General features: G+C 38.2%; 1 protein-coding gene across 6 annotated transcripts in view; it reads right to left on the minus strand.

Moving 5' to 3' along the window:
• LOC126456821 (CDP-diacylglycerol--glycerol-3-phosphate 3-phosphatidyltransferase, mitochondrial) overlaps positions 1-25,535 on the minus strand; it is a 123,685-nt gene that overhangs the window by 58,446 nt on the left and 39,704 nt on the right. For all 6 annotated transcript variants that reach the window (XM_050092620.1, XM_050092622.1, XM_050092618.1 and 3 more), the window contains 3 exons: positions 11,672-11,799; positions 9,921-10,192; positions 9,240-9,448 (listed from right to left, as the gene is read on the minus strand). In XM_050092620.1, coding sequence (XP_049948577.1) covers positions 9,240-9,448; positions 9,921-10,192; positions 11,672-11,799 — 609 coding nt within the window. The remainder of the gene's footprint in view (positions 1-9,239; positions 9,449-9,920; positions 10,193-11,671; positions 11,800-25,535) is intronic.

Consider the following 25,535-nt stretch of genomic DNA (forward strand, 5'->3'; position numbering starts at 1 on the left):
CTTTCGCCTACTAAGGCATCAAGAAAAACATATTCTTTGGAAATATGCAGCAGAACCAGTAAAGATAGCATTACACCAATGCATAGTAAAAATCTGGAATGAAGAGAAATTACCAGAAAATTGGACTACTGCTATAATACATCCATTACATAAGAAAGGAGAAAAATCAAATCCAGACAACTATAGAGGAATTTCCCTTTTGGACTGCACGTATAAGATCATGTCAAGAATACTATACAACCGCTGTAAAGATCAACTAGAACTGGAACTGGGAGAATATCAAGGAGGGTTTAGATCCTGGAGAAGCTGCCCAGAACAGATAATCACCTTGAAGTTAGTTATGGATGTCTACAAAAGAAGGCAAAAACAACTAGTCATAACCTTTGTAGATTTCAAAAAGGCGTATGATTGCATCCATAGATCTTCAATGATGAAAATATTAAGGAATTTTGGACTTCATCCTAAATTAATAAAAATGATACAGTTAACCTTAACAAACACCAAATCCAAAGTAAAATTTAGAGGAGAAATATCTGAATTTACAATTAAAACAGGGTTGAGACAAGGAGATTGTTTATCACCATTGCTATTCAATTGTGCTCTTGAATATGTAATGAGAGAATGAGAGAATGGTACAAGGAAAATCCTATGAATATTAAAATTGGAACTAAGAAAGATAAAATAAACCTAAATTGCTTGGGATTTGCTGATGACCTAGCATTACTAGCTAATAATATTCAGGAAGCCACGAAACAAATAACAAGCTTACAAAATATAGCACAAAAATTAGGACTCCAGATATCATTTGAAAAGACTGAAATAATGGTAACGGATCCACTCGTAATAGATCACATCACAGTGAACAATAGGGAAATTAAAATAGTGAAACAATTTAAATACCTGGGTGAAATTATAACACATAAATTGGACGAGAAACCTGCATGGCGAGCAAGAACTAATAAAATGATAAAAGCTCAAAAACTAACATGGTCTACGTACAATAAAAAATGTCTATCAATTAAAACAAAATTAAAACATTACAAGACGGTGGTTCAACCAGAGGTTACATACGGAAGTGAAACTCTTTTTAAAGTCACCCAGAAAAACAGAATTGACAAAATTTTAAAAGTAGAGAGAAGAATTGCTAGAACATGCATAAATAAGAAATATCAAAAAGCTGGGCAATGGCGGATAGTTCCAAATGAAGTGGTATACAGAGAACTGGAGCCCATCACCGATACTATACGAAAGAAAAGGATCTCTTTTTGTGGTCACATTCTGAGGACACCAGAAACCAGATTATCAAGGAAAATTATTGAGAAACTCTGGAATTTGAAACAACAAGGAGGATGGCTTAAGGAAATAAGAGAGGATATGGAAGAACTGGAAATAACTCTGGATGATTTGCAGAACAAAACGCCAAATTTAAAGAAGTTGAGGGACACAGAAATAAGATTTAAACCAAAAATTGACAAATGACATACAATGAAAAGGGTATTTACAGATGAGGAACGACGAAAAGCATCGGAAAGAATGAAGAGATACTGGGCCACTCGGAAGGGGAAAATACCAAAGAAGAGGACCAGAAATGATTGACTGAAGTGGTCCAATGAGGCCGTAAAAGCAGAAGAAGAAGATTAGGGCATAATTCAGTTACACATCTTTTTAGTGTAGCAGTGCATCATCTTGAAGAGTAAGATTAAAAAGGCATGTGCTAACTGTACACTGCACTGATTAAGAATTAAAGTTTATGGCAGAACTTCATTACATTAAAAATTACATGGGCATGCTGAAAAGTAACACCTCCAAATATTTTATGTGAAAACTCTTACAGCTTTTTAAATAAAACAAACTTTATCAACATTCTACATCTTATGTTTCATGTCTACATATTCATTTCTCAACACAGTCATCCACATTTCTCCCAACAAGAGAAGGGTTTGTTGACACCATCACTGCAGAATGTCTGATATTGTTGATGGAGCCACAACCTCACCTCAGCTTGCACCACCCCATCACTAGCAAAGTGAAGTCCTCAAAGGTATTCTTTACGTTTTGGAAACAGGTGAAAGTCAGATGGGGCCACATCAGGACTGTAAGGATGATTATTAATGACAGTGAACCCAAGATATCGGATTGTTGCAGATGTCGCAGTGGGGCTGATCCACATCACCATGCAATATGCTACCATTTGGAGCGCTCTAGCAGTGGAGGGATGGAAATATGTCGACATGAAGAACAAAGATGTAGAATGTTAATAATATTTATTTTTATAAAAAAGCTTTAAGAGTTTTTACTTAAAAAAAACCAAAGGTATTACCTTTCAGCACACCCTCAATACTCTCCTTTGTTTGCTCTATATGAATAACACAATATTAATTATTTAATATTAATTATATTTGTTGTTCCCACAAAAGATGACATCCAGAAGATCACTTACTAACGTTCAAACCAACTGTTGCACTAATTAATTCTCTGAGGACCCGTGTGTTTTGATTCACATTCACCAAATCCAAATACTCACAAGTGGAGCACACAAAAGATACCACTGTAATTAAAAATTATAGAAATTAATTATTTATGAGTTTTCATAGCGGCTTGTTTCTGTTTAACAAAGAATCAACATAACTGAATTTTGGGAAATCAAACTGCTTCACAAAAATTTTTGCACCACCCTTACGACTCCCTTAATTTATGTTTTTAAGATCAGAAACCTTTCTCAATACTCCTTTCACCGGAAGAAATTGCTTCATAAGTCACTGCCAAATGTTTTTAAACCACTGTCAGATATTAAAAAAAAAAAAAAAAAAAAAGAGCTTAGACAGTGGTTTATAATGAAATATCCATTTAACATGGAACCGGCCTGAACTTGTATTGGAAACATAATGATAAACTTCTGTAAATGTAATGATAAATAAATATCACATTGTTAGATACATAACTTTTACACTTCGTGCAATATGGAATGTGTAACTTTTGTGTAGTAATATCTGGTATGTTGAGATCCTGACATTCCCCAAGTGCATAATAATATATCTTACTAGTCTAAAGTTACATATATAAAGGTGAGCACTATATGCAGGCACTTGTGCAGTGAAGGTAAAAGTAAATCTAAATTCTCAGCTTAGTCCAATATAGAATATGTCTTCCATTACAAACAGGACAATGCAGCTTGCATATACCTTGCAATAGGCATCACAATATCACATGAAGTTCAAACTGTGTGGGCTTTGTCACTTTACAGAAACGAGGTTATCACAGGCAGGGACATTGCCCGCCAAAATGACATACACCACAGTGATGATGATTGATCATTCAGCTGCTGCCATAGCACACAATTATCGAGAGAAACATTTAAAGACTTGCATCATCGTCACTGACTGTGGTCAACAACACCTGCTGATAACTGTCTACAAATCATAGTTTGTAGTTTCACCAAGAAGAATGCATCAGAACAGCACAATACGTTGTTGGAGGGACCTGGGATACCTGGGTTGATCCAGACGGTACACAGTTATCTACAAATAATCAATTTCAGTTCCAGGTGTCAGTCATGAGCAACATCATAAACCCTCCAGCACTATGGTGTGCAAAGACGCTGACCTGGAATGGAATCTGTATCATTGGCAATACATTCTCTTCAGCACTAGTGCAGAATTTATCCGACACCTGATGATACTGTAGAAGAGCTTGAAGGTGGCCAGATACCAAAACATACCTCTAAACTGGTACTGAGCATAATTTGAGGGACATGCAGTAGCAAGAGAGAATCGCCCAATCTATCATTCAGCCTTATAGAAAACATTTAAGAAATGGGATTTTCTTTAAAGAAGATAATGCATGGGCACACCAGGAGCAACTCTAGAACATCTTCCCCCAGATGGTAGGAATAAACCAAATGGAATGGTCTGTGGTACCTGCTAACAAGAATGCGACTAAGTAAGTATGCCTCGGACCAGTCGAAATTCGCAGTGTGTTGACACCGGAACCCTCCTGTCACAGGAACTAGCTGATCTCAGGAAGGCCACTGTGAAAACTGGAATAGGCTTGAGCAGTAATGTCTCTCCCATATTATTGACAGCATGTCAAGGGCATACAAACATGTTACAGTGTACATGACACAGTAACACAATATTGACTGCTATTCAGCAGCAGATTTTAATTTCACAGATATGCAAAGAGCACACATTTGAACTGACTGCCTCTTTTGGTTATTGTTTTGTTTTTACACTGAAGCACCAAAGAAACCAGTATAGCCATGCGTATTCAAATACAGAGATACGTAAACAGGCAGAATACAGTGCTGTGGTCATTAAAGCCTATATAAGGCAACAAGTGTCTGGCGCAGTGCAGTTGTTAGATCAGTTACTGCTGCTACAAAGGCAGGTTATCAAGATTTAAGTGAGTTTGAACATGGTGTTATAGTCAGCGCACGAGCATAGTGATGAAGTGGAGATTTTCCCATATGACATTTCACGAGTGTACTGTGAACATCAGGAATCCGGTAAAACTTTAAATCTCCAACATCGCTACAGCCGGAAAAAGATCCTGCAAGAACGGGGCCAATGACGGCTAAAGAGAATCATTCAACATGACAGAAGTGCAACCCTTCTGCACATTGCTGCAGATTTCAATGGTGGGCCATCAACAAGTGCGTACTATTCAATGAAACATCATCAATATGGGCTTCCGGAGCCAAATGCCCATGTGTGTACCCTTGATGACTGCATGACACAAAGCTATACGCCATGTCTGGGTCTGTCAACACCAACATTGGACTTTTGATGGCTGGAAACTTGTTGCCTGGTTGGACGAGTCTTGTTTCAAATTGTATCGAGTTAATGGAGGTGTACAGGTATGGAGACAACCTCATGAATCCATGGACCCTGCATGTCAGCAGGGTACTGTTCGGGCTGTGGAGGCTCTGTAATGGTGTGAGGCATGTGCAGTTGGAGTGATATGGGGCCCCTGATACGTCTAGATACAGCTCTGATAGGTGACACACAAGTGACCTGTCTGATCACCTGCATCCATTCATGTACATTAAGGATTCTGCCGGACTTTGGCAATTCCAGCAGGATAATGCAACACCCCCCCATGTCCAGAACTGCTACAGAGTAGCTCCAGGAACACTCTTCTGAGTTTAAACACTTCCCCTGGCCACCAAACTCCCCATATACGAACATTATTGAGCATATCTGGGATGCCTTGCAACATGCTGTTCACAAGAGGTCTGCACCCCCTTGTACTCTTACTGATTTATGGACAGCTCTGCAGGATTCATAGTATAAGTTCTCTCCAGCACTACTTCAGTCATTAGTCATCTACACGCCACGTCCTGTTGCAGCACTTCTGCATGCTCAGGGGGGGCCTACATGATGTTAGACAGGTGTATCAGTTTTTTGGCTCTTCAGTGTGTTTCATAGTAAGTTAAACCTCTCTTTTTTCTCTGTAAGGGTCATTCTTTCATTCTCTCCTTCCCTTGAATCACATGGCACAATAAGGTGGTGATGAAAACACTTTTTTAGCAGTTTAAAGACACCCGCAGTTCATCATGATATTAATTGGTGAACATGAAAATTGAAGTACTAATTTTTCAGATTAACTGCACGAGAAGGCCAATGATCCTTATGTAATTCAAAAGGTACTTTGCAACCAATTTACACAAGAAAAAAATAATGCACGTATGTAGCCATTACAAGTGGTAAAAGGACGTAGAAGCTTTCATGTTCATAACACTGATGCTACATTCTCTATCACATATTTAAATCAAACATCAAAAATTTAAGAGCTACCATCTGCCCTGCACACCAATCAGGTGCTACGGCAGAAATGACACACGAAAGTAACAACATTTCATGAAATTGTGTTCTAGGGGCTTTCATATTCACATGGTTCAGTTGCAGTAAAACATGCTCACTGGTCAGCTACAACACAACAACTGATGTTGCCAACATTTCACTCACTTTTCTGTATGAGCAGCTGTGTGGTCATTTGCTGCCATTACCAGAAAAATTGAAGTAAGTTCCTAATTTTTAATTTCTTCATTTTGAATAACTACGACAACCAAATTCTCTTATTATGCAGAAACTATATTTGTTTTAGGGTATGCCTTGATGGAGAAAGCCAATGAGTCAGATTGAAAGATGCAGAGATAGACAGACAATTTTTGTGTAGAGAAGGTAATAGCAATGTGGACTTTCATAATGATTTTATTTAATGATCATACTATTAATAGTAGAGTATTGAAAATTGAAGTACTGATTTTTAAAATTAATTATACGAGTAGGCCAATGAAACTTATATCATTCAAAAGGAACTCTGTTGTATATGTGCACACATGAGGAAAGGGAAAGCTTCCTTTTGTCTCTGACAATGCTACCAACTTCTACTACACATAACGATCAGATACTACTGTAGAAACGACACACAAAAGTAACAATATTTTGCCAAGTTGCATGCTAGGGACATTCATGTTTAAATGTTTCTGATACTTCATTTGCAGTAACACACGCATACTGGAGAGCTACAATGCCACAACTGCTATGACATCGATGTTGTCAACAGTGGAAAACGAAACGTATTAAAGAAGTTGTCAAGGACAATTGACACTGTTTATTAGTGTTTTTTTAATTAGTCTGGTTTAAGAGTAAATGGAACTAACTCTACGCTTGTTTGCTGCCGTCACTACAAAATTTAGTGTGTTTCTAATTTTCAGTATCTTCATTTTGAGTAGCTACAACATTCCTTATTATAGGGAAACTTACTTTGTTTTAGGCTATGCCTTAAAAGAGAATATTAATAGGTCAGACTGAAAGACGAAGATGCAAACACATATTCGCACAAGCAAGCACACCTCACACTCACACTCGACTGCTACCTCTGGCCATTTCTGCCCGAGGTAGCAGTCGCATGTTTATGTGAGAGAGATGTGCTTGCTTATGTGAATGAACATTTGCGTTTCTCTTTTCTGAAGAAGCTTTGGCCAAAAGCTAATGTGTAACAGCCTTTTCATTGTGTCTGCCTGCAACTCAATGTGTTATCTTTAAGGTCAGTAACAATACTGTTGACAATCCCACCTGGACTTTCCATTGTTTGAAAATGTGTTTAGAGCATAAAAGCCATGCAAAACAAGTCTAAATTCAATACCTTGGTGCTGTTTATTCCAAAACAAACTCTTCTTTTTTACTTTTTCATAAAAATGACCAATACATAAAAGTTTAATCATCCCAACAATTATGCATACAAATGACATTTAGAAAGAATGCACATTTGAATGAAAAATGTTCTGTTGCATACAAACTGTTCATACCAACATGTTTCTTCTGGCTTCAATACAGCATTTTCTTATGATTTTGGGGATGATAACAGTGCAAATTACCTCAATCATTCTTTCTGTTTTGACTGTCTAAATAAGAAGATAGATTAAAAGTTTTAGTAACTATTCCCATGACTGACTTCTTTATTGCAGTACCCTGTGGGTATAAAAATATGTCTAATGCTAGAGAACTGTACTATTGATCTATTGATTAAATAGCTGAGTAATTCATTACATGAAACAGTCATGGTGCTTTCAGTTAGAGATTTTCCTCAGCACAATCAAACTACTTAAATCCATTTAACTTGGTTGCAATGCGCTGGCAAAAATAATAAAGCAATTCTGGAATATTAATTTGCAGCTTAGTTACTAAATGAGTGGCCTAACATATATGTATACATGCAGATTGAAGTGATGAATGAAAATTTGTACTAAGGCCGGGATTCAAACCAGGCCTCTTGCTCACTAGGCAGATGTACTAACCACTACACCACCCTGGCACAGTGGATTTGCACAACTGCACATACTACCCTAGCATGCCTCCCTCCTCAATCCAAATTACCAGTCACACCTCAACCCACTTGGTATTCCCCCTAAATTCGAACAGAGGCTCTCCAACTGTACTGGAATAGCACCTCAACATCGAACGAGAAGGGGGATCCTGCCTGAAACTCAGGCACAGATGCTTTAGTCAGTCCTGTCCTTGGTAAAAATTTTCATTTGTCACTTCAGTCTGCACATATATGTCATAGATGTTTGTGACTTGAAAATATCTCTGGCACCATACGGTCTCATTTGCCCTCACATGTTCAAGCAAAGCTCAATATATATTGTGCTAAAGTGGTTCATACTAGGTTAGAAAAATCAAGACACATGTGACATGTTTAATAATGCAACAGCTTCAAAATAATCATATTTCAATGGCTCTTTTACAAACAAACACATGGCATTTATAGAAAGTATGTTTTGACATAAGCATCAAGTCACAACAACAAAAGTGAAAAACAAAGGTGGACTCAAGTCTGGATCAGGGCCAATAGCAGTACTGGAGGTGCATATCTATTGCCCATAGGCTGGCAATGCATCAGTTTCATGTAGCCAGTTGGATGATTCTTTGACATAACCAATAAGAGGAGAGCAGAGAGGCAATGTATTTCTAGCACCACAATTGAAAGCATTGTCTTGTTTGCTGTTTTCTGGTGTATTAATGAATGAAATATTTTCTCATTATGGCAGCGAGTGCTGTAAAATGGACTGACGTTGGTGCATGTCTCACGGATTAATTGCCGAGACACAAAAAGGTATCAAATGTGGTGGTGAATTGCATTCATAATACAGCTGCACATCTGATGTATTAATAAACATTGATCCACGAATCTTCTCCCACGATTTAATTAAAAAACACTGATCCACCTACATTCTCTCATGATTTAATTAAAAACATTGATCCCCCTACCTCCTCCCATGGTTTAATTCAAAACCACTGATCCACTTATTCAGTGTGCTCATGCAGATTGATTGCTCAGCAACACAGAGCAAGGAAACAATTCACTGCTTTTTCAAATATATCGTGGGTTGCGACAATGTCCTCGGTTTGCAGATGCTAACACAGTTTAAACAGCTATGACTCACACAAGGAATTTATAATCCTCATTTACAGAACAGTTGCACCTTTTCTTACAAATCTATTACTTCAAAATACGTTGTCTGCTTGCTGCTTCTTTTGTTCCCATTGTACCTCACGGGAAGCACTAACATTCCTGCATGAAACATGTAAGTATGCCACTGGCCCTATTCTAGAGTTTTACCTAAAGATGTACTGCATTTAAACCATATGCCTAGTTATATCAAGTAGATAAGAATTCAGTGTGTACAGCTGTCGACAGCAAAAAGTTAATAAAGTTAAGTTCGCAAAACTTACAGTGGGGTGAGCCATGAGGACAGAATACTCTGCTGCAGACTGATGTATGATGCTTTCCATATACTGTGCAGTTAGGTTGAAGTACCCTGTGGCAAGATGCACGGTGGAGCCAGAAGCTGCACATTTCAGCAGTTGTAAAGTAACATGGCTGTCTTGTCGGACACCAAGCTGGCCCATCTCCACAAGTGGGAAAATGCAAGTATCACCACCTGGAGCATATAGAAAACACTTCACCGCAAGTAATTCCACACAGGACCCACACTAAATATTGTCGTCACATATAATTGTACACAATTTGTAGAATGCTTATGACACACTCATTTAACAGGATCCCCCCCCCCCCCCAAAACACACATACATTTTACTTACTAAAGGCAAATCGAAATATATCTTTCAATTAGACGTAATTTTATGGATTATTTTTTGTGATTTAAGCTACATTTACTTATACATTTGGACTAGTTCACTACTGGAGGAGCAAGAAAGATAATGACTGCATTAGAATTAACAATAAGAGAACACAAACTCCCTACAAATTCTTCTTTCAAAGAATGTACAGTGAGGCATAATAAACATAGGTGTCTTTCACTCTTGCTTATTTTATTTACTCTCTTTTTGTAATTCTGAAGCAACTGTAATTTGACAATACCAAGATAGTATGTTTAGGGCACCAACACTGACTATGTGACTGTTGTTGTGCTTGATGCAAAGCATTGTCCAAGAAATTATGAATGTTTGCACGAGCAGCAGCTGCAAATTCTTCATAACGTCCTTTAAATGGATGAATGTTCCATTTGTGATGAAGTTGTATTCTATTGCCTGGCCAAAGTTGCAGTGAAAACTCACTGACTCGCTCAACAAGGTCATCATAAAAGTCTGCCAGTGGACGACAATCCTCCACCAATATATAGCGATCTTGTCTATTTGTGAAGTAGTCGTTACTCAGATTTGCCCTGAAAAGTGTACAAATGAATGTGAATACATAGAATATATATCACTTTATACACAATTTATTACATCAGTATTTACACAATCCATCACTTAGCCCTAGCAAGGCACAACAGAAACGAGTGAGGCATTCATCCATAAAAAATTTTGATCACCTACCAAGTGATGTATGGAAATTAATGGATAGTAAAATTAAATTCAAACACAAACTGAAATCCTATCTGCTGGAAAACTATTACTACTCTAGAAAAGAATTTCTGAATGAATAATGGTCAGCATCTTGCTGTGTTTTCTGCTAAGATGATGTACTACGATTGTGAAACTGACATTCTATATCATAGCAAGACGTCACAGTTATGGTCCACAGAACATACAAACACCTAAATAACTACAGCACTCTAAAGTATGCTATACACGGAGCATGATCCAACCCATACAGGTTGTGCAATTCAGAATTCTAAGCAATATTTTTCTTTGTGTCTGTCTTGTACCACTGTCTCAGGCATGCTCAAACTTTAACTTATGACAGGCTCAATGATTAATTTTGCCATCCTGATCTTCTCTATGGCATGCAGTAATCAGTCTTATGTGAATCAGAGAAGCAAAGAGCACTTAATAGGGCACATTGGCTGACGCTGCAAGATGTGGTACAGCCACACTAACTTTTGAGGAAGCAAGAAAAGTTAATACTGATGAATAGCTTGACACTGAGATTTTACTCAAACAACAGACATACTAGGTCTTTAACAAAAAGTCATTAGTAAACAAGTAGGGTGCACTTACTGTGAAAACTTTCTCTTTACACAAATAGTACCATCTTAAGAATTTCATGCCTATAACTCTTCAGTAACACATTATAATGTGGTACATATTACAGATAGATACAAAGCTACTATAAAAACAACTGAGATCATAAACGGACAAGTTTTTTGGTTAATGGCAATTCTGCTAGACTGGAGAGGTGTAGGCAGGTCACAGACAGGAAACTTCTCTACATATTATCTAACTTGACGAGAGAGATTGAAAATTTCTTCCAACTGATGACGACTCAACACTGCTGGATAAAATACAATCAACTCAAAAAAATCTAGCGTGTACTGCAGTATTCAGAAAATGAAAGAAGTCCATATCAACTGACACAAAGTCTGCCCACCCACCTGCTAATGTAACCATGGAAAAAAAGAGATATGTTATAGTACATTTAAGGCACCAATCAAAACAATAACAGAAAAAGTAATAAACCCATGTCAATATCTCGTGTAAAAACTATGATGTGAAGCTAGTTAATTTCCATGTCAAAGAAAATAAATCATTCAGAGCTACCATTAACAGGTAATTCTCATTTCATGGGAATGCTCAGAGATTTAACTGCTGTGAAGAGGTATCCCACCTTTATTCCTAGATTCTTGACTCTTCTGCATCCAAAACACTGTAATTTTAATCCAATCCTGCATGAATTACTTTATGGCATGAAATGTACATACCCACTAATGAGCAGTGAATCATCAAAGAGATATATTTTCATGTGCTGTAGACCAACAAGTTCACTGTATCGAGGAGGAAGTAGTCTACGTAGAGGTCCACGGAGTGCTGGAGTGTGGTAAAGAGCAACCTGGAACCATAGAAATGTACGTACAGCAGCTCAGCAAAATTTCCATTTCTGACAGTAAAAACTGACACACTACATGACACACTACATTTGTTGCAAAATGAAGACGAAATACGTGATGCCCATCTGAACAACTGACAGACTGTAAGCCTTGTTAGAATACAAGCACAGACCCTTCGAAACAGGAGTTACTATACAGACATGTACTTCATGTACATAATTCCTAAGGCAGTTCCTATACATTGCAAAATGTATTCCATGGTTCTTGACAAAAAATCTTGACCTTTCTCTACTGTAGTATTAGTCTCCAAATGAAAATGAATTATACAAATTATATTACATTACACTGATAACTGCCCTGTGTGGTGTCAGGTCACGTAGCCCACCAGTGTGACATACTGCACCGCTAATTGTCTAAGCCCAAGAGTCCAAGGGCCATGACAAAGCAAGCAAAACAGACTGTCATTAAGGCAACAAAAATAACAAGCCAAACTGTGGAGAACAACTCCAGATACCACGGCTGCACCTACGGGTGCTCACCTTCCCTACAGTCACTGTCAGAAGTGTTTAGTAGGGCAGAGACTTTGACTGATAACTATTCGTGTGAATTTATGCTGCAAGTAAGGGAAGAGTGAATTTCTGTTATTAGTAATAAACCTGTTGTTCATTGTTTACATGGATGTTAGTTTTTTCAAACAGAGCCTGGTGCAGTGTGAAGCAATTTTACTTTCTTCGTAAATGTATACAGCAGTGGCAAGTTACTGTTTCATTACGAAGATATTAGTTTTTCATTCATGAGAACTGGGTAAATACTCAAGTCATAGAGAGGTAATGATTACAATATAATGGAAGGAAACATTCCACGTGGGAAAAATTATATATAAAAACAAAGATGAGGTGACTTACCGAACAAAAACGCTGGCAGGTCGATAGACACACAAACAAACACAAACATACACACAAAATTCAAGCTTTCGCAACAAATTGTTGCCTCATCAGGAAAGAGGGAAGGAGAGGGGAAGACGAAAGGAAGTGGGTTTTAAAGGAGAGGGTAAGGAGTCATTCCAATCCCGGGAGCGGAAAGACTTACCTTAGGGGGAAAAAAGGACAGGTATACACACGCACATATCCATCCACACATACAGACACAAGCAGACATGTCTGCTGTATTGCTGTATTGGAATGACTCCTTACCCTCTCCTTTAAAACCCACTTCCTTTCGTCTTCCCCTCTCCTTCCCTCTTTCCTGATGAGGCAACAATTTGTTGCGAAAGCTTGAATTTTGTGTGTATGTTTGTGTTTGTTTGTGTGTCTATCGACCTGTCAGCGTTTTTGTTCAGAGGTAATGATTAGGTACATAAGTCTAATATATCTGACATATGTTGTGGTCTTCAGTCCTGAGACTGGTTTGATGCAGCTCTCCATGCTACTCTATCCTGTGCAAGCTGCTTCATCTCCCAGTACGTACTGCAGCCTACATCCTTCTAAATTTGTTAGTGTACTCATCTCTTGGTCTCCCTCTACAATTTTTACCCTCCACGCTGCCCCCCAATATTAAATTGGTGATCCCTTAATGCCTCAGAACATGTCCTACCAACCGATCCCTTCTCCTAGTCAAGTTGTGCCACAAACTCCTCTTCTCCCTAGTTCTATTCCATACCTCCTCATTAGTTATGTGATCTACCCATCTAATCTAGCATTCTTCTATAGCACATTTCAAGAGCTTCTATTCTCCTCTTGTCCAAACTATTTGTCGTCCATGTTTCACTTCCATACATGGCTACACTCCATACAAATACTTTCAGAAACGCCTTCCAGAAACTTAAATCTATACTCGATGTTAACAAATTTCTCTTCTTCAGAAACGCTTTCCTTGTCATTGCCAGTCTACATTTTATATCCTTTCTACTTCGACCATCATCAGTTATTTTGCTCCCCAAATAGCAAAACTCCTTTACTACTTTAAGTGTGTCTCATTTCCTAATCTAATACCCTCAGCATCACCCGACTTAATTCGACTACATTCCATTATCCTCGTTTTGCTTTTGTTGATGTTCACCTTGTATCCTCCTTTCAAGACACTGTCCATTCCGTTCAACTGCTCTTACAAGTTCTTTGCTGTCTCTGACAGAATTACAATGTCATTGGCGAACCTCAACGTTTTTATTTCTTCTCCATGGATTTTAATACCTACTCCGAATTTTTCTTTTGTTTCCTTCACTGCTTGCTCAATATAAAGATTGAATAACATCGGGGAGAGGCTACAACCCTGTCTCACTCCCTTCCCAACCACGGCTTCCCTTTCATGTCCCTCGACTCTTATAAATGCCATCTGGTTTCTGTACAAATTGTAAATAGCCTTTCGCTCCTTGTATTTTACCCCTGCCACCTTTAGAATTTGAAAGAGAGTATTCCAGTCAACATTGTCAAAAGCTTTCTCTAAGTCTACAAATGCTAGAAATGTAGGTTTGCCTTTCCTTAACCTATTTTCTAAGATAAGTCATAGGGTCAATATTGCCTCACGTGTTCCAACATTACTGCGGAATCCAAACTGATCTTCGCTGAAGTCTGCTTCTACCAATTTTTCCATTTGTCTGTAAAGAATTCGCGTTAGTACTTTGCATCTGTGACTTATTAAACTGATAGTTCGGTAATTTTCACATCTGTCAACACCTGCTTTCTTTGGGATTGGAATTATTACATTCTTCTTAAACTCTGAGGGTATTTCAGCTGTCTCATTCATCTTGCTCACCACATGGTAGAGTTTTGTCAGGACTGGCTCTCCCAAGGTTGTCAGTAGTTCTAATGGAATGTTGTCTACTCCCGGGGCCTTGTTTCGACTCAGGTCTTTCAGTGCTCTGTCAAACTCTTCACGCAGTATCGTATATCCCATTTCATCTTCATCTACATCCTTTTCCCTTTCCATAATATTGTCCTCAAGTACATCGCCCTTGTATAGACCCTCTATATACACCTTCCACCTTTCTGCTTTCCCTTCTTTGCTTAGAACTGGGTTTCCATCTGAGCTACCCCCATGAACCACGTACCTTGCCATTGGTGGGGAGTCTTGCATGCTTCAGCGATACAGATGGCCGTACCGTATGTGCAACCACAATGGAGGAGTATCTGTCGAGAGGCCAGACAAATGTGTGGTTCCTGAAGAGGGGCAGCAGCCTTTTCAGTAGTTGCAGGGGCAATAGTCTGGATGGTTGACTGATCTGGCCTTGTAACACTAACCAAAAAGGTCTTGCTGTGCTGGTACTGCGAACAGCTGAACGCTAGGGGAAACTACAGCCGTAATTTTTCCCGAGGGCATGCAGCTTTACTGTATGGTTAAATGATGATGGCGTCCTCTTGGGTAAAATATTCCAGAGGTAAAATAGTCCCCCATTCGGATCTCCGGGCGGGGACTACTCAGGAGGACGTCGTTATCAGGAGAAAGAAAACTGGGGTTCTATGGATCGGAGCGTGGAATGTCAGATCCCTTAATCGGGCAGGTAGGTTAGAAAAATATCTGACATATAAATGGCAAAAATTATTTTCCAAACTGATACTTTGTTCATCTACTAAAGTTTCAGAAAAAATAGTTCCATTATCAAGTCTATACAGTAGAGTCCTGGTGATTCAAGCCCTGGTATTATGAGGTTCTGTGTAATTCGAGCTGGTCTTACGGAAATTAAAATTTTACATAAAAATACAGTAAAAATCTGTTTTCATACGTTGTCACATGTACATTTTAAGCACTTTCGAATGTATTACTTTTTGAACTTACTTTCAAATTTCCATGTACAATACAGGTACAACTGTCCCATTTAGGGTTTCCGTTCATAATGCACAAAAACAATCTTGTTCTCAGACTGCTTATCATTTCTATTACAGGTGGACAGGTACCATTAGGTTTTGAGGAGTGCACTTGCTGTTTCTTTGTCAACCCTTCACTAATTGGCACCACCTGACAATCAGTTGACATTACACGACGTCCTTCTTGTTATCCCTGTTGTTGTGCCTCTTCAGCAAGAGTAGTCATTAAAATGCAGTACACCTAAATACCCACACAGTATACATTTTACAACATTGAGTGATCATTGTTTTATGTTCTGTACTGTGGTTGGTTATGTAGTAACATCTGTACTGTAATGAGACCATCCATGTCACATTTAAGTGGTATCTGCAGTGTACTACACGTATGTACATGTGTGTTCCCCCCACCCAAAAAAAAAACTTGCTGCTGAGTATGGAGTCAGTGGAGTGACATTTGGAGATTGGCATAGAAACAGAAACCAAACCTGAGAAGCTTTATCAAGCAAGTGTTCTATTTCAACAAAAATAATTTTTGATAATATAATGTAACTGGATGGATTTAAAAAAATCTACTCACTAAGTGGGCGCAGGAGAACACACTCACAAAAAGGTTTAACTTATGCAAGCTTTCGGAGGCCGTGGCTCCTTCTCCCGGCAGAAGAGTAGAAGGGGAAGGAAGAGAGGCGAAGGAAAAGGACTGGAGAGATTTAGGAAAAGGGGTACAGTCACCCAGCACTCATGGTCATGGGAGACTTACCGGACGGGATGAGAAGGAAAGACTGATTATTGGGGACGGCACCAGGTGAGATTTGACAAATTCATCATTCGAATGGAAGTTAATGAAAAAATCTTAGTATGAAAAAACGAGTGAAGCTTTGGTTGGTTGGTTTACTCAACAAAGACAAAAAGGAAGTCCAATTTCAAGGCTTCTTCGGCAAGAAAAAGCTGTATTTTTTAGATATGAGTCAAAGGAATGTGGGGACGATTTTACTGCAAGATCAGGATAGTTTGATAGGTGAAAGAAGCGATACAGTACAAGGCAGCTTGAAATTTTCAGGGAAAAGTTTTCTACCGATTCACAAACTGTTGTACAATTTTGTGAGAAATTATGAAAAATTCTACAAGAAGAAAATCTCATTCCTGAACGACTGTATAACTGTGATGAAATAAGGCTAAATCATAAATTGCTTCCATCTAAAACTCTAGCCTCAAAAGAAGAAAAGGCTGCAGTGGACTACAAAAAACGTAAAGAGAAGTTTAAATTTATTGCTGCATTGAATGCATGTGGAGGCTATAAACAGAAGCTGCGGTAACAGGGAAGTCTGTTAAGCCTAGAATTTTACTAAATATCACTGCTTGTGCACCGCCTGTTACATACCTCCACCAAAATTCTGGTTGGTTCTACAAAATATTTTTATAAAGCGGTTTTTCAAAGATTTGGTTCCAGAGACCAAAAGATACCTACATAAAAAGTAGTTTCCTTCCAAAGTAATCTTAATCCTTGACAATCCATTGCATTGCTGATGAGGAAGAACTACAATGTGACGGTATTTGTGCATTGGTATTGTTGTCATCTGCTTCAGATACTTCTACAAACAACAGAAGGTGAAGGAACTCTCAGAGAGTTTGTATAAAAAATCTATGATAACAGACATAATTTACTGGATAGCCAATTCAGGATCTGAAATAAAGGTGGAGACACTAAAAAGTCTTGGAACTGGATTTTATGGACAGAAATGGATACCTAAGTTACAGCTGAAGATGACCTACCAATGGCAGAACTGATGGAAAAGCTTGGTGGATGTGAAAATGTGAATGCGAGTGTTATTTCAGAATGGATGAACAATGATGAATAGTTTGTGATGATAAATCTTGCCATTGTTGAAATGGTTAGTGAAACGGCTGAAGACTGTGACAATGAGGAATTGTCTGAAGATCAACCACACTGACTGTTTTTGGCAGCACTAGGTGTGGCATTGCATTATATTGAGCAGCAAGCAGAAGCTACTCCAACCGATACCATGCTTCTTAGAAGATGGCATGACATTGCTACTAAAAAATGAGGTTCTATTTTTTAAAATGGACTATGGACAATTTTTTAAAAATGTAACTTATATTTTTGCAAGTTGGAAATGTGGGGCCATATATGTGTACATTTAACACAGGAATGTACTATATTGGTTTTTTTTTTAATTATCATTACTATGCTCATTAGACATTTATTCATGACTTACTCATGGATTTGCTCAGATTTCCACATTATCGGAGTGTTTTGTAATTTGAGGTAGCCTTGGCGACAATTATCTTGAATTACCAGGGCTCTACTGCATTATCAGATGTAAAGAAGCCAATAGAATTTTTTCAAATCTTATTTCATTTGCATTATTCAGACATTGCTGTCTCCTCTTCTTTCAAGGAAAACATTGTTTCATGAGAGCAAAAAGAAAACTCACCAACTTCTATTAGGTTGTGCTAGGGTGTGTCCCCACATTCCACTTACATATCTTGCACAAAATCTATGAACTGTAGGTGTCTTACAAGATAATGCTCCACCAATTTTGCACTTTTCAACTGAACTACGATAACGTGATGGATCATCGCATACAAATAATTCTTATTTTATTAAAATTGTGTCTCAGACAGCTTGCCCCAGCAGTTTGAAGTTGCTTGGTACCTATAACTTTCTTTTTGCTCTACAAAAATTTTTCTTTGATATAATAACTGAAAAATAAGGATTGGGGAGGGGGGAGTGAGTCACAATTTCAAAGTAGATGGAATTTGACACTTTTTTTCCCTCTAGGATCACATTAACAACTTCAGTTCCTCTTCTTCCTTTTTTGTTGTTTCCTATTTTTTCCAGTATTCCTTCATTTTCTCCCCATGAAGTCTCTTCCTTTTTTCTGTCCATGTTGTTCCCCATTTTTTATTTCTTATGCTTTGAAAGTCCTCCAAATTTAGTATTTTATTTTTAAAACTGTTTCTTTCTGCTATTTCTGATTCTTTGATGTTGTTTCTTTCTAGATCTTTCCTTACTTCTGTAATCCATGCTATTGTCGATTTCTTCTTCCAAAAATATGGGAGTATATCTTTTGTTAGTCTATTTCCATCCATTTGATAGAGGTGTCCGAAAAAGGTTAATCTTTGTTTGGCCATTACTTCAGATATTTTCTCTATATTTTTGTAGATATCCTCATTACTTCTTATTTTCCAACCATCTGCAGTTTTTATTGCATCCATTATTTTCCTAATAGTCCTTCTTTCCAGTACCTCTAGTCTGTCTATCTTATACTTCATCGTTAGGCATTCAGATCCATATAAACATTCCAGTCGTACCACTGTGGTGTAGTGTTTTAGTTTTGTTTTTCTCAATATACACTTCTTGTTGTAAATATTTTTGGTCAAACCATATGCTCTTTCCATTTTGTTAATCCTTACATCTAGTGCAGGTTTTTCTAGTCCATTCTGTTGTATAGTCTCTCCCAGATATTTAAATTTATTTACTCGCTCTATTTTAACAATTTTTTTTCTATGAATTTTTGTGCATTTTTTTTATATTTGTCATGAATTTTGTTTTTACAGCTGAAATTTTGAGACCAGTTCTGTTTGCTATTTTTTCCAGAAGGTTTATCTGAATAACTGCTTCTGTCAGGTTTTCTGAAAGTATTCCAAAATCACCCGCAAAAGAAAAGCAGCTTACCTTAATTCCATTTGCTTTCCTTCCCAGAGTTATTGGTTCAATTTTGTGATTTTTTGGCTTCAAATTCCAAATCCTTACAATTTTTTCTAGAAAACAATTAAATGTAAAGGTGATAAACCACGACCTTGTGTAAGATCAGTTTTTATTTCAAATGGCTGAGATACTTCTCCCATACATTTGACTTTAGATATTGTACTTATTAGTGTTTCACGAATTATACTTGCTAATTTTGATTTAACTTTTAATACGACTCTTTATAATAATAATAATTATTATTATTATTATTATTATTATTATTCTGATGCATTATTATTTTGACACATATGACATAAATCAATTTAATATTGGTTACATGACATGGTAATCTATGGCAAAAATTCATAATGTAGAACCTCCTCGATGTTGGAAAAATAAACCATTATCATCTTTATGCTGTGTAGGTCACCCACACTTTCATTAGTTTACTGTTTGGTTTTGTTTGTCTCTGAATCAAAACCAATTAATGAGTTGCTGTTGGTGTTTATTTTCGGCAATAACAACAGACTGACACTTGAAAGTTCAAACAGTTCATTCCACATATCAACTATTCATTACCCTGCTCATCACATACCATATGTGAAATAAATGCAACTTACTGTTTTCATCAGAAAGTTGAAGTAAAAGGTGATTTTGAGTATTGGAGTCAAAACTAAAATAATGAGTAACTGTTTCTCAATACGTCTCTTCTCCTTTTTGAATTTTCAGAACCAACAAGCATAACATTTTTCAATGCCAAACTTCATCTTTTATTTTATTCCTCTGATTACTGGAGCTTTGCTTTTCAAAAGGTTCAATAGTATTTACTTATTTAATCATGTCAAAAACATCAAACTTCAACATACAAGATAAATACATACGAGGCACAGAGAACTATAAGGGTCTAAAGCACACCATCATGGAGCCCACATTTAAGTGAATATCAGGGAAACTGGTGAGACAGCTTTTCGTGAATGTTAGTATATACAATATGGGCTTTAGCAAAGATAAACTTGACTCACCATAAGATCAAGAGATGTCAGAAGATTTATAAATGCTACACTCTCACAATCAAAAATGGTGTGCTTTAAGTTCTTATGGTCCTCAGTTCCTCATATACATATACACATAATAGTATCTATAAACTACTTGCTAATTTAAATTTGAAGACAATGGTGCATTTGCAGTACATAATCTTCACTGGTGTAAATGCACTCATATATTATTGAACTCTGCAGTCACAAAGGGTTGATGGTGTGGAACAACTCCACTTCTGCAAATTGCCTTTTGACCTTGCAAACCTGTTTTGAGCCTGTTCAGAGTTTGCTACATGGGCCATTCTTCGGTGAAACCAGCAGGCAGACTTTCCAATGGTTTCACCTAATGGTGTACAGACCTCATCTTCCATACAGATAGATGGGATCACATCTGTTGATCACGTAACATGTTGACGTCATGAAACTTTTCCCGGACGCTAATCTTTAAGAGGGTACCTTATGACTGATGTCTGGAGGTGCAATTCCAGCTAATGGCAGAGTTTATCTCATGGTGTAGATTTCAGACAGCCAGTAATGAGTCTACATGACTCATTAAGAGCAATATTCACTAGTTTAGGTGTGCAGAGTTATACCAAATATAGGTAGCATATTCACCAGCTGCATATCATGAAGATAAAGCTGTAGTTTTCACTGTTGCTGCACCCCTGAGAGGTTCACATAACTTCACACAATATGTTGTGTCTTGCAGATACATTTTGCTTTAAATTCAAACATGGTGCTTGAAAGTCAAGACTGACCCCATTTTTGGGCTGGAAACTGCGTTCCAACTGCAATCCTCTCCAAATCACTAGGTGGACTGTGCAAACTTGGGTTTTGCTGAGATTTGGTTTTAACTGGTTTTTACAGTAGTATTTACCCAATTCCCCCAAGCAGTGTTAAGATGTAATTCCACCTGTTCAAACGTGTCACTCTGTCCAGAGATGGCAAGATCATCCGCATAGATGAAACTTCATATATTTTTAGGAAGGGGTTGATCACTGGTATAAATAAGGGAGGAGACAACATGTCCTTTGGGACCCTCCATCGGCTGCACTATGAAAAATCTATTTTGAAGGAAATCTTGAATTAATCACATACAATGGTAATATTTAGTTATTCCATGCATTTTGTGCAGGAACATTCGATAACTGATTGTGCTTAAGCTGCTGTCAAATCAACAAATGCTGTCCTAGTGTCCTCTATTGCCTCAAAACTGTCTTCTGTATGTGAGGTTAGATTTAATACCTATTCTGTATGATCCTGACTGGTCTAATCCAATTTGCTGTGGGGTTGTGAGATGTTCATTTGCGTCTAAGAGTCTATTATGGATCATTTGTTCAAAAAGCTTGTGCAGACAACATAAGGGAGAGATTGGTTCATCAGCTTACTTGCCTCAAGAAATATCTTCATCACTAAATTATAATTCATTAAAGAGATCAGAAACAAGCCCCATAAACTCACTTTAAACTTGCCAGCGGATCTATGAAGTCATCTCCAAACTTGTCATGTCTTTACACTTTAAGACTTGACTCTCCAGTCTCTGCCGCTGGCCATGTAAGCAACAACATGTCACTTGAGTCTGTTGGCTGGTACCACTGCACTTTACCAGCATGGAAAGCAGTGCACGTACACTAGTATAAGGGAGCACTCGTGACATTGCCATTAGACACCCAATGGTTGGAAATGACTGTCATCTCTACATATTATTACTGAAAGTCCCCTGCTGTGTTTTTCTGTCTGTATGTGGAGGCTAATCTCAAGAACTACTGTAGGGATTTTGATATGGTTTTACTAGAAGACAAATTGATCAACAAGGAGGATTGGTGTATAAAATTTATTACTGCAATCACAGACAAGTTGTCTAGATGTCGATACTTAAGTGTCACCCATATGAACCCAATGTGAATCATTAGTTATTTACTAATACTGATGGGTTAGCTGTAAATACTGTTCTATGCTTTCTTTGCAAAGACAATTGCAAATTTATTTTAATATATGGTCTATTCAGAGAGAGTCTAACAATCACACACACACACACACACACACACACACACACACACACACACACACACACACGCGCGCATGCACGCGCACCCTATTGACAAGTTACCAAGTATGACAACAGAACAAAAAAACAGGATACGAAGATGAAGTGGATTCTGTGAATAGTGACTAAATATTATAATAAATTTACAGTGGATGTCAAAAAATTACAGAAATGAATGATACTCTACCCAGCACGTTATTAACCTACAAATGCAAATCAGCATTACCAAAAAATACACAAACTGATGCACTTGAATTGTTAGTAAATATTACTAGTCTCATTCCACTAACACTGTAAACAGCAGTCTACCTTGTGCTACCATAGACTGCTTTACAATACCTGTTCCTAGGTGTGTGGGTTTAAAACCAGCCCAGCATCACTTAATGACCCTTATAAGCAACGTGACAATGCTGTGTCATTGGTTATCAGAACGTTAAGAAATTGCCAACAGATGTTGGTCCACCAATTGGGTATTTTTAGGAGAGCATTGGAAAGGATCATTAAATTTACATAGCATTGCATCAGAGTGTTATTTTAATATATGAGTAGTACCAACATCAATTAATCTAAATCACAAGTATTTAACAGATCACTTTTACTGCGAACCAATAAAAGGTCATCCACAACATCAGGGTCCAGCAATGCTCGGAAACAACCAAACTTGCACCCCTGAATTTCCTCTCACTAGAGCTGCTTGAGGCTGGAATACACAGTACACACTCTTACCCACACATGCCAGAGAAGGTAAGGTCTTTTCATGCTCTTCCCACCATCCAAGAATATCACTTCCCCATCTTCATCTCTTTGGTAACAGCATTCAAGAGGTAGAATGCTACTTCAAAGTGCTTGTCCACATTGTCCGCACTTTCAATTGATGTGGTAGTTTCGATGAGTCTTATGTACCTTTTGTGAACTACAAGTAACTAGAGAGAACGAAAGTAAAATTTTGTAACAACATTAACCCATAATCGTGCTCCAGGAGCACAGAATAATAAGCGTATACAGTTGCTCACTCACCTGAAACATTTACACACAGAGCTCCAAACTCTTTGAAAACATTATCTCTCTCTTCAGTGCTCAGCATCAAAAGATCACAATATGAGACACAAGAATGTTCCTATCTTGTGGTACAAGTGCAGTTTAATCTTATCACTCCTTCCGTCTATGTAACTTCTGCATCTTATTTTAACTACTGCCATGGCAACACTATATAATTCACTAGGGCACAAGTAGTCGCCCAGAAGTTAACACTGCCAGAGAAGTACCAAATGGATAGTCAGATAGTTGTCTCGTTTTAAATCATTGATAGCTTCTTTGAATGGCTTGAGGAACAAGACAAGCTCATTTAGGCTCTGCTGATCAATATTCTGAAGTGTACTTAAATTTTTGTGGGCAAGATGGTTGCCCTGAGCTGACTTCGAATTCCATAGGCCCTGAAGCAGAAACAGCGGAACAGTCATGCCAAATAACATCGACATGCTCTGACACTCTACTGTGTGGCCTTACAGATATTCTTCGCCTCACCATACAGGATGTGTTTCGATGTTTTAATTTCCTATATTTTCCTTTCTTCATGGAAGACACTGCAATCCCTACTCGAGACAGGGTGATTCCCAGTGCAATTCCCACACTTCAGGGGTGAGGAGGAACCACTCTGTCATGGGTGGCTCTGTCACATTTGCCCCAATTGGCTTCACCCTTACACCCTAAGGTGGTGTGCCCAAAGTGCTGACATTTAAAACAGTGCATGGGGTTGGGGACATGAGGCTGTACACTTAGGTGAAAGAAACCTGCTTTAACAGGCTCCAGGAGTTTCGTGCTATTGAAGGTATGGATGAAGGAGTCAGATTTTAATAGATACCATCCACACTTTTCAATATATTCTGCACATTGACAACCCCTTCCTAAGTCCACTCATTTTTCAATTCCTCCTTGGGAATGTCTACCAGATGCTGACACAACACAACACCTTTGCTCAAGTTCAAGATGTCGTGGAGCTCCATTTCTATGGCATACGAGGTCTGTTAGAAAAGTATCTGACTTTTTTTTTGTTTTTTGGATTTGAATCTAGCGCACTTGCATGAGCTGACCTTGAACCTTCATGCGGATGTGTCAATTTTTTCCCATCTGTAAATAGTGAGAGTTGCTGGCAAGCAGCAGCTGAGTGAGGTAGTGTGTAGTGCTCATGTTAGTTTTTCATTTCAAGGGAAATGGTGAAACAACTGGAGAAGTGCTATTTTGACAAACTGGGTGACAGCCTGGTGGAAACCATTTTAAAGATTCAGAGGGTTTTCAGTGATGATGTTATGTGCATCACACAGACTAAGGAATGGTACACCCAGTTTACAGATGGCTGCTCATCGGTGGAGAGCAAGTCATGGTCCAGTCGGTCACCAACATGCTGAAATGACCATCTCACTGCCAAACTAAACACTGTGGTGACGCAGAATCATCGTGTGACTATCAGAGAAATTGCGGAAGATATGGGCATCGGTACTTTTTTGACACATTCCACTGTGAGCGAAGATGTGGCCAGGAAGAAAGTGTCGACAAAATTTGTGACAAAGCTTTTGCTGGTGGAGCAAAAGCAACTTTGTGTTGAAGTCTCACAGGACATGCCAGACTACACACACACACACACACACACACACACACACACACACACACACACACCACAGGGTCAAACAACCACCAAAGATTACTACAGGGATGTCCTCTATCACCTACATGATGCTGCGCACACAAGAGACTGGACTTGCAGTCAACAGGAAATTGGTGCCTCCATCAGGACAATGCTTCATTCTCCGCACTTGATTCACATTTTTTGGCAAAAAAATTAGATTCCTTTGTTTCAACAGGCCCCTTACTTTTGTGATATGGCCCCCTGCAACTTCTGGCAGTTCCTCATACTCAAGGGGCCACTGAAACGAACATGATTTCAGACAAGAGAGGGCCTTACGGCAGCAATGACAACCGAGCTAAACTCCATTCCAAAAGAGGCCATTTCAGTGTGCTTCCAACAATGGCAGCACCGCTGGGAGAAGTGTGTGGTATCCTAATGGAACTACTTTGAGGGTGATTAGGTGTCCTATGCTCCACGTAAGCCATTTTTTTCCCCAGCCTAAGGCCACATACTTTTCTA

The sequence above is a fragment of the Schistocerca serialis genome, chromosome 2 (genome assembly GCF_023864345.2).
Source record: "Schistocerca serialis cubense isolate TAMUIC-IGC-003099 chromosome 2, iqSchSeri2.2, whole genome shotgun sequence".
NCBI lineage: Eukaryota > Metazoa > Arthropoda > Insecta > Orthoptera > Acrididae > Schistocerca > Schistocerca serialis.